General features: G+C 47.2%; 1 protein-coding gene across 1 annotated transcript in view; it reads right to left on the reverse strand.

The window, feature by feature from the left end:
- Positions 1-7,346: 7,346 nt before the first annotated feature.
- Positions 7,347-15,000, reverse strand: part of LOC144154795 (uncharacterized) — a gene marked incomplete at its 5' end in the record, with an annotated part of 9,326 nt that continues 1,672 nt past the window's right edge. Inside the window, 2 exon segments of the mRNA XM_077685896.1 lie at positions 7,347-7,882; positions 9,795-9,887. Coding sequence (XP_077542022.1) covers positions 7,563-7,882; positions 9,795-9,887 — 413 coding nt within the window.

The raw sequence follows: 15,000 nt of genomic DNA on the forward strand, positions 1-15,000 counted from the left end.
GGTTGTCACCTCCGTGCAGTCAAGTTTTCCGAGCGAGCGCAGCGCCATCTACCGCGCCTGCGCGCAACACTAGGTAGGCCAGGGTAGGCCGAGCCGCACCGTCCTGGCCGGCCGCCTGCTTTAGGCACTGTGCACGCGCCCTTGCGAAAGGCGTCTGGTTAGGTGCGCTTAAGTTTGCGGAATACGCTGCAACGGCGACAGGATGGAGTGTTATCGACCGAGAGGCTTTAGAAGAAACAGCGCAGAAGGAAAGCTACCGCATTCGCTGCCCTGAGTCGTCCGAGTTGGGAGGGCTGGTCGCAGCCTCATAGGCGGCACGTTTCCGTGAAATTTTTATAAAATGCAACTGCGATGACTGCCAAGCAGATTACATGCTGCTGTCAAAGTAAAGTATATCGGTTTGCCAGCTGTTAATACTCAGGAACTTACAGTAAATTTCTCCTCTTAGCGAATACCGCGCGCATTGGCAGTATTTGCATGAAGGTTGGTTTCTCTGCATCATGCATGCGTCTTCCGCGGCCTTTATATGAAAGCTCATGCGGCACGTAACACTCAGCCGTATTTTAATTGTAAGAGAACTAATTGATGGCTGCAACATCTCACCCATTGCTTGGAAATATATGATTGTTTTTACACAAAGTAGCGCCATTTGTTTCAAAAATTGCGCCCACCTCCCCGCGAGGGGAACCCTGTGTAGGTGCGACGCATCGTGGGGTTCACTTGGTGTTTCCGTTGGATTGATTCTGAAATCGCGTGAAACGTGTCGGGGTACGCGTATGATTATTATGTTTTATGATTATTATTATGTTTTATTGGTCAATCTCTCTAAGTGGTATGCTTGGGGCTTCGCTGTCGCAACGACCTTTACTCCATGATTGTTGCTGTAAGTGGGAGCTTCTTTTCTTTTATTGCAAGTGTTAATCATTGCCCCATCATGCGTTGTATCAGTAGCATCTTGACGTAGTATGAATGAGTCAAGGATATAAGGCGCGTTCGTAGCATTTGATCCTGTCTCGGTTTTGTGGCGCAGTGGAAAGAGTACCATGTACCTCGCGTTCCGCCCACAGGGTCGTGGGATCGAAACCGGGCGCTGCTAACTATTATTTTTTTATAGTGTAGGGGGAGGGGTGTGGACGGACAACAACGCCGTATGGAGGGACAAGGCGAGTGAATGAGATGCAGTCGCATCTAAAAAAAAAAAGCTGTCAAAAAGTCGAAATACCTGCGTTAAAAGCAACGCATGTGGAATTTTTGCCCTGCAAATAGATGCTGTTCAATAAAACAAAGTCGTTTTAACAGGGCTCAATCACGACAGCAACTTCATAGAACAATAAAAAATAAATGGAGTTTATGATAATTCTAATATTTGGAGGCCCTGCTTACCCTTTAAAAAGGAAGAGATAGTAATAAATCGTTCACGGGTATTTCCTGGCGAGCTTGCAGCGAAACTCGTGTGTTGTGGGTGTATTCACGGAAAAGGAGACGGAAGTCACAGAGGTTGAAGTCTTCCCTCGCCCCTTTCGCTCCTGAGGCGACACTGCTTGACCTCGTGCGCGGAGCAAGAAAACGTGTTCGCTCCGTGATCTCAGGGTGGGAAGAACTGGCACCAGCGGAAACGAACTGCAGGGGCGAGGAGCAGGACGCATTCTGGGAATGTTTGACGATAATTCAAGCCGTGAAATTAAAAATCCTCGTCAGGTTCATTTCCCGGCCGCAGCGGTCGCTTTCTGATAGAGGCGAAAAACGAAAACGCCCGAGTGTTCGAGATTTCGGCGCACGTTAAAGATCCCGAGGTGGTCAAAATTAATCCCGATCCCTCCACTACGGCGCGCCTCATCGCCTGTCAGGCGTCGGCGCGTTGAACCGCACAATGAATCAATCAGTCGAAAATCTCCGGCAGTTGGTGCGCAGTTCACGATGCTTCCCACTCGCCTGATCCACATTGGAGACCGCGTATTTAAGGTAATTATACTTGCTTTGAAGTCAATGCTACTAGCACGTAGCGCAGCGTACAGACCGCACTACACCCAAACAATCGATCCTGTGAGACGGAGCACCGTCCTCGCGAAACCACGCGCGGTCCGCGATTTCAAGTATGCCAACTAAACGGCTTCGTTCCAATGCTGTGAACAGCTAATTAATTTGTGCTTTCTAGCAGAAACACAAATTCACTGAAAAAACTGTGTGGAAACGTGAAAACATGCGCACGAAATGCTCCACCTGCGTTCTGGCTTGCCCCCCTCCTCCGTACGCGTAGTCAACAGTTCAATCCTTCAGTCTATTCCTAGCCCGGTGCGGTATAATTACTGTAGCATGTTTAATTATTCTAAAACTTAAAAATTGCCTGTACTACATTTCATCCGCTGCCACCAAGCAGGAGCGCTACTGAAACCCGAGCACGCTGGCGAGCGGTAGCCAACCCAGTATTCTTCTTTTACCCCAATTGCGGCGCTGGGTGTCGCGGCTCAGTGTCGCCCTCTGTTCACTGCACGGCGGCTTCTCAAGCTCGATGTGGAATCGCCCCTACATCTAACGAAAATAATATTTGAATACATGTAAAATGCATTATAGTTACAGCATTGTATTATTATATATGTTATGTTTAGCTGCTGTACTGCCGGTCAGTGCACTTAATTGCACACAACCTGTAACTGATTAAAGGGACACTGAAGTGATTTGTAAACATTGCGAGATCACTAGCGCAAATTTTAGTCCGGAGTCCACAGGCCATGTTTCGACCACTCTGAGTGCGTTTACGTGAATTTATTTAGTACAAAAATCAATTCGAAAATGCCGTCCTCCTCTCTGCATCCTCGCCCATTTTCTGTGGCGTTTTCGTGTGACGTCAGGAGGAGATGACTTGGCTTGACTGCGCTACTGCACGGCTCGCCGACCTTCCGACAGAGTCAGTCGGCCCAGCGTTTATGGTAGAGCGTTTAGTCCGCCGGCCGCCGACGGGTCGTCGCAATTCGTTCTCTCAGTTGAAACTAAGCCACGACACGTTTGTGAATGGAAGGATGTGCGTTTCTTTAGTTTGTTAGTTTGTACACTGTATCAAGCTCCAAGTTCAAGTCGCTCCACACAAGCGGTGCACAAGCGCACATGCGGCTTCGCTGACTGGTACGCTGATACGCTGACTGGTAATCTAAGGCCACTTGAAGGCGGGAGAAGTCGGCGAAGCCAATATCGGTACTAAGGAAATAAAATCGGAGCAAGAAGCACTTTCTTGCGCTGGGTGAACAAGCACAGCGGTCAGCAGCACGACCACACATCTGCGAACGCTTTTCCGTCTAAGAAATGCAATTGCTATAGACGTGGGGGATACTGCACGAGCGCTATAGTCACCTAAGCTACTTAAATCGCTAAAACTAAATAAAAGTGTAAACTGGTTATGCACTATATACCTTATATCTCCGCCGTCGACAGCGCTGGCCCGTGGCCGAGTTCTCGCGCAAAAAAAATTGCCCCCACCTCCCCGAAGGGAATCGTGAGGAAGTGCGAATGCATTTCTTGCGCCGAGAGTACACGGCGTAGTAATTCTGCCATCGCCTTGAGAGGCGCAGTACCGGCGAGGGGGAGCTGTCAGGCGAGGGGAGAGGCGCGCGCCGAGGGTGAGTGCAAACCTAACGGGGGGAGAGGCGCGCCAGCTGCAGAGCATGTGACGTCACGGCGCGAGGAGAGGGGGAGCAGACGCAAAGGCGCCAGCGCGCGGTCACGTGGGAGTGTGACGTCACGGCGCGAGGAGCGGTGCGGGAGCCGGCGCGGGAGGCGGAGCGCGCGCGGGTCACGTGAGGTGTGACGTCGCTGCGCCGTTGCTACAGACGCTCCTCTCCGCTCCTCGCGCCGTTGCTAGGGGAGAGGAGGAGGAGCAATGCGGACGGCGGATTCAGGGTCGCTTATAAAGTGCATCGCACTTAATAGTTTCTTTCTATTTTGCGCGAGAACTCGGCCACGGGCCAGCGCTGTCGACGGCGGAGATATAAGGTATATAATGTATAACCAGTTTACACTTAACGCGGGAAGAGTGCCGAATGCCAGGCGAGTTCACGGCCGAGATATGAACAGTGAAACAGAAGCTAGATGCACTCGAGACTGAGCGCTATCGCGGAGCGATGGTACGGGCAAGGGCCGAAAGAATTATCGCCGATGAAGCGCCGACAAAAAGAGCGCTTGGCACCGAAAAGTGGCATGCGCGTCGAAATCACATTGCTGAAGTTGAATGGCAAGGTGTTGTTACAAGTGATAAATACGAAATAGAAAACTGCTTTCTCCAACACTACAAAAAATTGTTCGCATATAGCCCAGTTGATGTTGAGCGCTTCAAAAATGATTACCTTCATCTTTTGCCCAGACTTAGGGATGAAACAAACGAACTGTTAGAACTCCCAATTTCAATAGAGGAGGTTACGAATGCAATTAAAGATCTGAACCCTGGAAAGTCACCTGGGCCTGACTGCCTCAGTGCAGACTTTTACAAGGCATTAAGAAATGAATTAGCGCCAATTTTGACAGATGTGTACAATGGGGCTTACGATGTTAATGTTGTGCCAACGTCTTTTACCGTTTCACACACAGTTCTTATTCCTAAAACCGAGGACCCCGCAATGCTGCGTCAGTCCACATCATATAGGCCAATCAGTTTAACCAATGTTGACTATAAAATATTCATGAAGATACTAGCTAAAAGGCTCCAAACAGTAATGACAGAACTTGTGGGACCACACCAAACGTGTGGTATTAGGGGACGCACAATCTCCACGAATATCCACACAGCCCGTTGTGTGTTGGAATGCTGCAACAGGAACCAACGTAGCGATGCTTCAACTAGACTTAGAAAAAGCATTCGACAGAGTTCCCCATGAAATATTGCTGTGCATTTTAGACTATGTGAATGTTGGCTCTGTTATTCGGGAAGGTGTGGCCATGACGTACAGGTGTTGCAAGACGCGGTTAATAGTAAATAAGGTTGTGGGAGAAAGCATAGAAGTACAGCGCTCTGTACGCCAGGGATGCCCACTTAGCCCGTTACTTTTTTGTTTGTACATTGAATCACTTTGTTCAAGCATTATACGCAGCGACAGCGTACACGGATTTCGGCTGCATGGGGCAGAAGTTAAACTCTTAGGCTATGCGGACGATATTGCTGTTTTTTGTTCAGATGTCGAAAGCATCAATGCGGTAGTGGAAATCGTCAAACGATCCTGTGAGGCGAATGGGAGTGCCGTAAACTGGAAAAAATTCCTGGGGTTTTGGCATGGAAACTGGCCATCAACCCCTAGCATCTTCGCTAACATGAATTGGGTCAGCACACCGGCAAAGTACTTAGGTGTGCCTTTGGAGTTTTATAAAGACAGCGATCCGTATTGGAGGAAGGAAGCCGAAGTAATGAAAGAAAGGGCAGAAAAGTGGAAAGGGTGGAGCTTATCAATATTTTCAAGAACGACTGTGTGCAACTTATTTTTTGTAAGCAGACTGTGGTATGTCCTTCAGGTTCTTCACTGTTCCCGAGCAAATGTTCAAAGACTGCATCGTGTATTCGCTGTGTTTATATGGGGGTCAAACTGGGAACGGACAAGCCGGACAAACCTGTTTCGTAGGGTCAGGGACGGAGGTTTGGGACTAGCACACTTGTTTGTACGTCAAATTGTAAACCATTTCTTGTTTCTCCGCGATGTGAAGGACCCAACGTTAAGAACTATCTGTCAATTGCGCTTGGGTAGAGCGTTACCGGATATTATAGTCACGTCCAATGTTATACCTGGCGGCCTACATGGTTTTATGAGAGAAGTTGTACTGTCATGCCGTTTCTTGGCTGTTCGATTTTCTTGGGAATACTTGTGTCAAGTAAATAGGAAAAAGTTGTATAAAGACGTGCGTGATGTAGTCCTCCCTGAACCAATGTACCGGTTGATTTATAGAGTAGGTAGGGGTAAAGATGTGCTTAAAAGAGTTAAACATATGCAGGTACCCCCTAGCGTAAATACTTTTTTCTTCAAACTGCATACTGGAACCCTCTCTGTTAAGACGTGGGTGGCAGAAAAAGACTTGTTCGTTCCATGGGGAATTGACTGTATCATATGCAAAAAAGCTGAAACTATTGAGCATGTATTCATCGATTGTTGGGGTGCTGTGTTCCTGTGGGATGTGCTCCAACGAACTCTGAAAAAGGATCTGCCTGTGGATGCCCAAGGCATACGGTACTTGCCTGTTGAAAGCGAGGATGGTATGCCTTACGACCTGATCATGCTTGTTGGATTGAGCTCTATTTGGAAAGCAAGAATGGCCGCAAGGTACTCTGACATCGATGCGCGAAGCGCGAGATAGTATTTTAGAGAGGCAATGAGTGAATACGTGGAAAATCAAAAATATGTGTCGAATCCGCCTGAATGTCTTGCAGACATGGAATCGTTGGTACACCTAAGGGACTTTTGAACACATGACGTCAACCAAAGTCAGGTTGACGGCTGTCTGTGAATGAATGTCTGTGTTCTGTATGTGCCAAAGCAGGCAATAAATAAAAAAAAAGGCCCGTGGCCGAGTGGTCTCGAGCGCTAGGTATGTTATTTTGCAAGTCACAAGTTCGAATACCCGAGGGTACTTTTTTTTTTGTAAGCTGATTTTTTCCGTTTTCGGCCGATATTTTCTATACTGAGTTCACCATTTTTGGGCCGTAACGTTCACTGCTCCACGAGCGAGTTCGCAGAACGCGCGCAGACTGACACTGGTGCGAACACGCTTTTTACGATACAGGCATGAGTGAGGCAAGCTCCAAAAATGGAGGAAAAGCGCATGGCATTTCAGTGTCTGCAGTGACGCGGAGGGCGTTCATCCACTGCGTAGGCCTCGGCTAGTGATTGCTACGATTCCAAGCCGTCCTGGGAGGCTTATCTTAGGCATTTTACAGCCGACAACATGGCAGAAGCGCGGTATGACGATTACTGAGATATCGAGAATGCCCATCAGATAACGTCGGATGTCAAGCATGTTGTTTTACAGAACCGAAACCGAAACTTGTTTGAATGCTAATCGTGGGCATCGTCCAATCACGGTGCACCTCCTCCCGTCGTCACAGCGTTTAGTTGGTGCGGCCGCCGCAGACCGCGTATGGTAGTTTTTCTTCTTTCGAGCTTTATAAAATAATTACCAACTTGCCAACCGGATAAACGATAAAAAGTGTGTTAATTTGAGCCAGTCTACGCAGTGCAAGTAAAAACGGGAGCTTGACAAATTCACTTCAGTGCCCCTTTAAGTCATACCTTCGAGGGGTAGTTTTTGTTGTTTAGGCCTAGGGATAAATAAATAAATGGGGGGATCGACTGGTGTAGTGTTGTAAAGCCTCTTGTAAATCTTGTAACATAAACAGCTTTACTTTGCAGAACATACAATCTATATGACACGCCGTGGCAAAATGCTTCCTGAACGGGCTGGCATTTCGGCGCATTCACACTTGGACATTTCTCCCGTCAAAGTACGGGCAACCGTGCAGCCAAGAACCAAGACCTTGCGGTCACCCAATGCAGGCGCTAACTGAACATTTAAAACGGGAATCGTGGGAAGGAGCATCATCTGTTAGATTCCCTCCCAGCGAGGGCATTGTCGAAGGCATTTTCCAGGGTGGTAATCCGATTAGGCCTGTTCCCTGGGAGTGGGGTGCGACGAATGGCATCGAGGAGCAGTTTCCGGAGGCCCTTGAGCCGTGTCTTCACGGCGTCGTCATCGAGCACGTAGCAGCCGAGGTCGTAGCTGACGATGACTTCGCGGGCAATGACGCCCTCCAAGCGCACGCAGCCGTCCACTTCTGTCCTGTGGTAGGTCATGTTGTAGAAGTGTACACACAGCTGCACCAGTTGCTCCGGCCAGCAGATCGCCGGAGGGTTGCGTCCTGCATGAAACGACCCTGATCAAGAGCCTTGCTTCGCACTAACCTCGCTTGCACAACTGTCAGCATCTGAGTTCTACGTGCATTCCACCTGATCAAACGACGGCACATTTCCTAGTGCTGCGTCCTACGCGAAACCTCCGGGACTGAGCAGTTTGCTACTTAGACGTGCTGATTGGGCGCCCGAATGTTTGCCTTATTTTTACCGATACTATAATAGTTACGCAGCTGAATATGTTGAGGTGGACCTAAAATGGGTTTTTCTTTGCCAATACTGAGGTTGTCTGCGGCTATAGGGAACCTGAAGTAAAGCAATGATTTCTTCGGAACCATATGGTACCAACTAAGGCCCCTCAAGTTATTGTAGTAGGCATTAAGAAATTCGTGAGATGTATGAGCGAAAAAAGAAATTAACCGAGTTCACTAATTTGAACGTATTTTATGGCACTTCATCTTCTAAAATTAGCCACAATTTAATTATATGAACTGCTTCTCCAAAGCCCTCTACATGCTTGGGCCACATGTGCATGGCCCAAATTTACTTTGAGTACATGGATGTCTTAAAGGCTCAATGGCAATGTAGTGTTGGGGCATCTGAGGCATTTGGTTGAAACATCATGAGGTGAAAAATGCGTGAAAAACATTTTTTTTTGTCTACAGCTGCTAGATTTGTAAAGTGCGGTGTGTACAAATGATGCTCGAAGCTGTGCTGGAACACAAGAAAGAAAACACACTGGTACGAGACTGCCAATTATTCCTGACAAAACAATGTGCGAGGTTACAACAGCAGAGGGAGATCAAAAGGCAAAATCCCCAATTCTCCTTTGCACAACAAGTGCAGCCACGTCTTCTGTCGCTATTTTAACTACACTCCTCTGGGCCCTTTTGTAATCGCGCACAGGGTCTATGGGTTCAAGTTGAAAGTTTCTCACATTCACTCTTGATGCTACGGAACTGCTGGATTGCCACGCTCAGTATATACAGTCGAGTCCACTTATAACAATATTGAGGTGCCATGAAAATATCATTGTTATAACCGATTATTGTTATAAGCGGGTTATGCCGAAAATAACAAAGAAAACGTGACAAACAAGAGCATTTAATGAGGGGAACATGATAAACAAGAGCACTTATTGAGGGGGAAGTTGCTTAAACTTTTCACTTTTTAGCAGGTAGAAAACCGTAAGCAGTCAGCTTCGACTGCTTACTGGCCATCTTATTGACATCTTTTTGCAAAGCGTCCAACTGCTGCGCGTGGCCGAGCGGAAGGTTTTTAGCAAACACAAAATCGCGCAGGGAGTCGATCATTTGCAACGCTTCCTGATGCGACACAACCTGCATGGGTTCCGGTTCCTCCTCGTCGTCACTGCTGTCGTCTTCCGCGCCGGTGACCGCAGCGACGATCGCCTCGTTGGTGAGGTCCTCATTTGTTGCTACTGCGTCGTCGGCGTGCAAAAACTCCTCAAGTCCCGACGCGTCTCCATCACCACCGTTCACCGACGACCAAAGTTCGGTCATTTTGCATTTTTGCTTCGTTCAGGGTTGGTTCCAGTGCCCACATTTAATTGTTATAACCGATATTGCATCATGACAGCATTGTTATAAGCGGTTTATTTTGCCATAGAATACAATGAAAAGCTGACGGTGCCGCGGCTGTCCATTGTTATATCCGATATATTGTTAAAACCGGTATTGTTATAAGTGGACTCGACTGTATATTTTTTTATCCTGTTAAGGGCAAGTTCCTCGCAAGTCAGTTTGGCAGGAAAGGCAACACAAACTTCCTTTCCTGGCTTGTCAATACCGTTAAAGTCATAAGATGGCAGGTCTTATGACTTCTGCGTTCTATGCTTACAGAAAAAAATGTGCAGAGAAAATCAGTTGTGCTACACTCTAAAGGTTTGCTAATGCTCACCTGACACTGTCCGGTTAAGGACAACGTTGTCATCAATGGAGATGGTGAAACTCATCGCGTACTGGTCAGGATAGTAAGTGACGTTCGAGCAAGCTGCAAGCAAATATCACATATTTTATTCAAGGGCTTCGCCATCATTGCTGTTCTCTCTCTCATGAGAGTTCACCGTACATGCGTGATCTATGCATTTGAAATACTCTGCCTCCTTTTATTTTTTTAATTCATCTCATTAATTCTGATATTTAGCTAATAAAATATTTGTCCTCCTTCAGTTGTGTACAGATTCTTAGAGATATAGTATGCGTGTGAAAGTTGTGGTATATGGTAGAAAGAAATTAACATACACAGCTAGATAAGGAGCATGAAAAGGGTGGTAGGATCATACCGATAAATTAAGATGCTCGTATTAGGGCCGAGATTAAATACAGGGTGCTTCAGGGAAACCTTTAAGTAATTAAAAAAAAAAAGGCTTTTGGGGGGAAAATTGTTTTTCTTGCGTGAAGTGATCAGGAGCAGTGGCGGACGCAATCAAACGAGTTCCAATTGATTTTTACGGTTACATTTAATTAGTACCTATTTTTTATTTATTGCAGTTAGGCGTGTGATTGCAATGTGAAAATTGTAGAGGACCATCAGTCAAACCGATATCTAGCGTTAGGTTTGCGAAAGTGTAATTGCTCGCTCAACTATGAGCTGAGAACTTCTGGAGATCGGCGGCTGCAAAGCGCCGCAAAGCCATGCCTCCGTGTTGACGTCACACGTCAAACGTACGCCGCGCTTTAACGCCGCCGGGCTAGAGCGGAGCTGCGCGAGCGCGCGCCTCCTCGCTGATAAAGCGCGGTGTACGTTTGACATGTGACGTCAACGCGGAGGCATGGCTTTGCGGCGCTTTGCAGCCGCCGATCTCCAGAAGCGCGCCTTCGACGAAAGTGCGTTCGACGAAATACTCAAAAAGTGCACCATAGCCTCGAAAACACCAACATTATTCGATTTATAAGAAGGGATATTCCAAGGATCTCAAGAATTACAGAGCCTAATCTCAGTTGTTTACAAGCAGCTTACCATTGGTTAAAGCTAGCCGCATAAGGTGACAGCCTAGATTCCCAACAATTCAGAGAGCAGGCTGGGTTTAGGATAGGGTACTCATCGACCATTGATCACATCCATGTCGTCGATCAAGCTATAGTAAAATCCGCCAAGTACACGAAACCCCTTTGCATGGCATTTATAGATTATGAGAAATGAAGCGTTTGATTCGCAGCTGTGCTAGAATGACTAAAAGACCAGGGAATAGAGGAAACCTACATAAGAATTCTCGAAGACATATATATGTATACGCTAGGATTAATGCACGGGCGATAACCCTCCACAAACAAAGCGATAAATTTCCGATCCGAAAGGGAGTAAGACAGGGAGATACCATATCTCCAAAACTAATCACAGCATGCCTGTGGGGGTATTTAGAAAGCTAGACTGGAAAAACATAACGGGGAATACTTATTTGAGGCATTTGAGATTCGCGGACGACATTGTCTTGCTGAGTGAGACTGCAGAACACATGCAAACAATATGAGAAACTACAATTAAAGCGCGGCCGTGGGGCTAAAAATAAATATGAATAAATCTAAAGCGATGAGGAATAAGCACACCAAAAACGTCCCCTTCAGCTTAGTAAACGAAACGATAGAAGAAGTAAAAGAATATAACTACCACGGACAGATCCCCAACCACGAGAGAAAAATCCGGCGCAGAATAGGTATGGGTTGGGGAGCACTCGGCAGGCACTCCCAAATCGAATAGCACTATCACAAAATTTCGAATAAGTTTTCGAAGTACTATTACGAAGTTCGAAGACATGTCGCCGCTTGCAGAAGCGAGCTTTCCCGCACTGCTCCGGTGAAGTGCAGCCAAACGGCTTTCGGGGAGCGCCGTCCTACTTCTCTATTCACATACCGACAACACGGCCGCGCTCAAGCTGCCCCGGTCTACAGACTAGACTACACTCACTAGATGAGAAGGCCCAGCTACATACTGACATAGTTACCGAGTCCCGGATTTTCTCAAGTTGATTTTTTTGGGACGTTAGGCACCGAGATAAAGAATTCTTTACAAGAAGGCGTTGACACTGCATGCGGTACTCCGGAGATGCATTAGCAAGCTTGCACGTTTTTTATCACGCACTTGCGTTTGTTTTGTGTTACGGCGCTTTCGCGCCAATTTTGGCCTCCGCACTTTTTATGCGTTTATACGTGGGATCATATGCTCTTCGCGGAAATCATACTTAAGATTTTGTGTGCACGTGTGTGTGCAGGGACATGCGCAGCGGTAGTGTTCTGTAACAATTAAATTCATGCGTTGTTTGTAGTGCTGGGAAATCCCCGCAAGCAAGTGCAAAGCGGGGATGATGGCACCACACGCCACGAAAGCATGCAGAGAGAGAGAGAGAGAGAGAGAGAGAGAGAGAGAGAGAGAGAGAGAGAGAGAGAGAGAGAGAGAGAGAGAGAGAGAGAGAGAGAGAGAGAGAGAGAGAGAGAGAGAGAGAGAGAGAGAACATTCGCAACCCACATGTCCGGGTCCGCGCTCCATGAGGTCGAAATCAAACAAGCTCCCCCCTGATGATGAGGAGGTGGTCAAGAAGGGTTGTCCTCGACAGCATCCGAAAAGTATGTTGTCAGCTCTGCTCGTTACCATCGTTCAGACTATGTGATGTGGCCCGGCCCAGGAGACACGCAGCTGCATGCCATTTTTGTCCATGGCACCATCATAGTCATAAATGAGAAACGTGCAGCATTGTTAATCAAAAGCTGTTTCCGCGGGAGGATGTCATTCGATCAGGTATTTCTTCACTCAAGTAGTGTTCGTTCGTTCCTAGCTAAATTACTTCCGAGGTATAATTACTTCCTAGGTTCGTTCCTAGCGTAAATAATCATAAAGGTTTGTTATTGTGCGCCTCACAAGGAAAATTCAATGCCACTCCAGTCTGTGAAGGTGGGTGACTAGCGGAGGTGGTTGTTGGGTGGCCACAAACTCCCGCTCAAACCGCGCCGTCGCACCGGGGAAGCGTTGAGCGGGATTGTAGCCACGCCAAGTGTTGCGTTTTTTCCGCCCCGCGGTATTCGGGGTCCCGACAGGCATCGCGCGTACATGCTTGCCGCTGCGGCCCGATCGTCGTTGGTAATCTCCTTCAACCATGTTCGCGCCAATTGCAGTCTTTTTTAAACAATTATGAGTAGGTTTCACTGTGCGACACGAGTGGGTTCCACTGTGCGACATTGTGCAAAGACCAAACTTGCACTGATTTCCTTAAAGTAAGCTTCACTTATAAATACAAATGCACTGCTGGAAAGATATATTTCAAGTGCAATATATGGCATCTCGTATCAAAATATGAAGCGCCGGAGGCGAACAGGTGGTCGAAGGGAGAGGGTGTGCCGAAGTCAGGAGGAGGCGAGCGTCTTTTCTCAGTATATAACAAAAAAAAATAACGGGGGTGTTAACCTATAACAGCTCCACTGCAAAATCCGTGTGGCCACGGGATTTTATTCTTTTCGGGGAATTCAGGAGGGAAACCAATCTGTGTTAGCTGGAAATGGGGCAAATGTTTGCATAATTCCTGTTGACCAGAATTTTATTAGGTGCCCCTTTCTTGAGATCAACTAAGGGAGGCAACTTCCGCAAGCAGCGAACGACCGCTTAGACCTGCTACAAAACGCTGTATACGGCGCGAAATGTGCCTCAGATATATTTTTTTGACGAACACTAGTGCCCAACTCGGCATCTCGCTGAACGGCTTGTCATCTCGCTTGCGGGTGGCATCGGGACAGTAATTTAGTTCGTTAAACCAATATTCATTGTGACAGTAGAGTTAAAAATCGGCTCAAACCAATCGAAAATCTGGTTCCCGCAAAAATCCTTGATACAAAAACGCATTATTTTAAGATTCGAGCCTACTAGAAACAAGGTAGGTAACCTTACCTTTCTCCTTGTGGCATTTCAAGCTCAATGAACCAGAACATGAAACGCGAAATTACAACAGGACAAAGTTCATTTGACAAAGAATGCCTGCGCTCTTATTTTTTTCGAGGAAAGATGTGATCTCCGTCTGGTGGCTATTCACAACACTGAGCAGGATGAAGTTTCTCACAGTGTCTACAAATAAAAGGGCCTTTTCTGCATCTGCAGTTTCGGACGCCGGGAATTTTTCCAGGTAGGTTCTCAGCCTACTGGTTAAATATTGCGCACGGCTCTCACGGTTTCAGTTTCGTTATAAAATAATAAGTGTAATTGAAATGAAGCATGCGCAACCAAAGTTCGGATTTAGTTCGCTATAACAGATAATTCGCCATATCAGTGTTCGTTATAACGAGGTTCAGTTGTATGTATACACAGTGAACGTCCGTTAAGACGAACTCGGTTAAGACGAATTATTGCTTATGCCCAACAACGTGGGAACGTTTGTTTGGTTTTCCATAGACCGATTGAAAAAATCCGCTTAAGACGAACACCCTTGCACGAACTGTTCGGTTAAGACGACCAACTTTCGGGGTGACCACCACTGCTGGCGATACTGGGTAGGGAACATGGCAGTCTTGGCGGGGTGCGGCGGGACATTCGCGCGACCAGAGGGAGAGAAAAGTAAGCGAAGCGAATTCGCGCCACGGAGGAAGGGAAAGAGAGAGAGAGAAAAAAAAGGCACGAAAATAAAGCCACCACTTCTCCCACCTTTCACCCGCGGAGCCAGCGGCAAAGCAAAGAACAAAAAAAGCGTGGATGAGTTTTGTGGTTTAGAAGGACTTGTTGTTGGGCGAGATGGTGCATATTGTCAAAAGGTGTAAACTGCGCTAAGGACGACATAATAGAGAGAGGTACACAAGGACAGAGGTACACAAGGACTACGCCTGTCCTTGTGTACCTCTCTCTGTGTGGCGTCTTCCTTAGCTCAGTTTACACCTAATGAGTTTTGTGGCTGCTCTGCTCTGGAGGAGAGAGGCGCAAAATTGGAAGGATAAAAAAGTAAAAAAAAAGCGACGACGGAAACTTCTTGTTCGCGAACGTAGCAGCTCTCCTGATCGATGCCGTTTCTCAGCGGGAGTATGTGAGTTCGCGTCGGTTCGCGTCTAGAGTCCCACCGCGTCACCGCCGAGAAAGCGAGGAGTTTTCTTTCTGTCCCTGTTGCGTTGTCGCTTGAGGTAGCGGGTGTACGCTC

Source organism: Haemaphysalis longicornis, unplaced genomic scaffold, assembly GCF_048455015.1.
Source record: "Haemaphysalis longicornis isolate Haplotype H1 unplaced genomic scaffold, Haemaphysalis longicornis Haplotype H1 scaffold_928, whole genome shotgun sequence".
In the NCBI taxonomy this organism is placed as follows: domain Eukaryota; kingdom Metazoa; phylum Arthropoda; class Arachnida; order Ixodida; family Ixodidae; genus Haemaphysalis; species Haemaphysalis longicornis.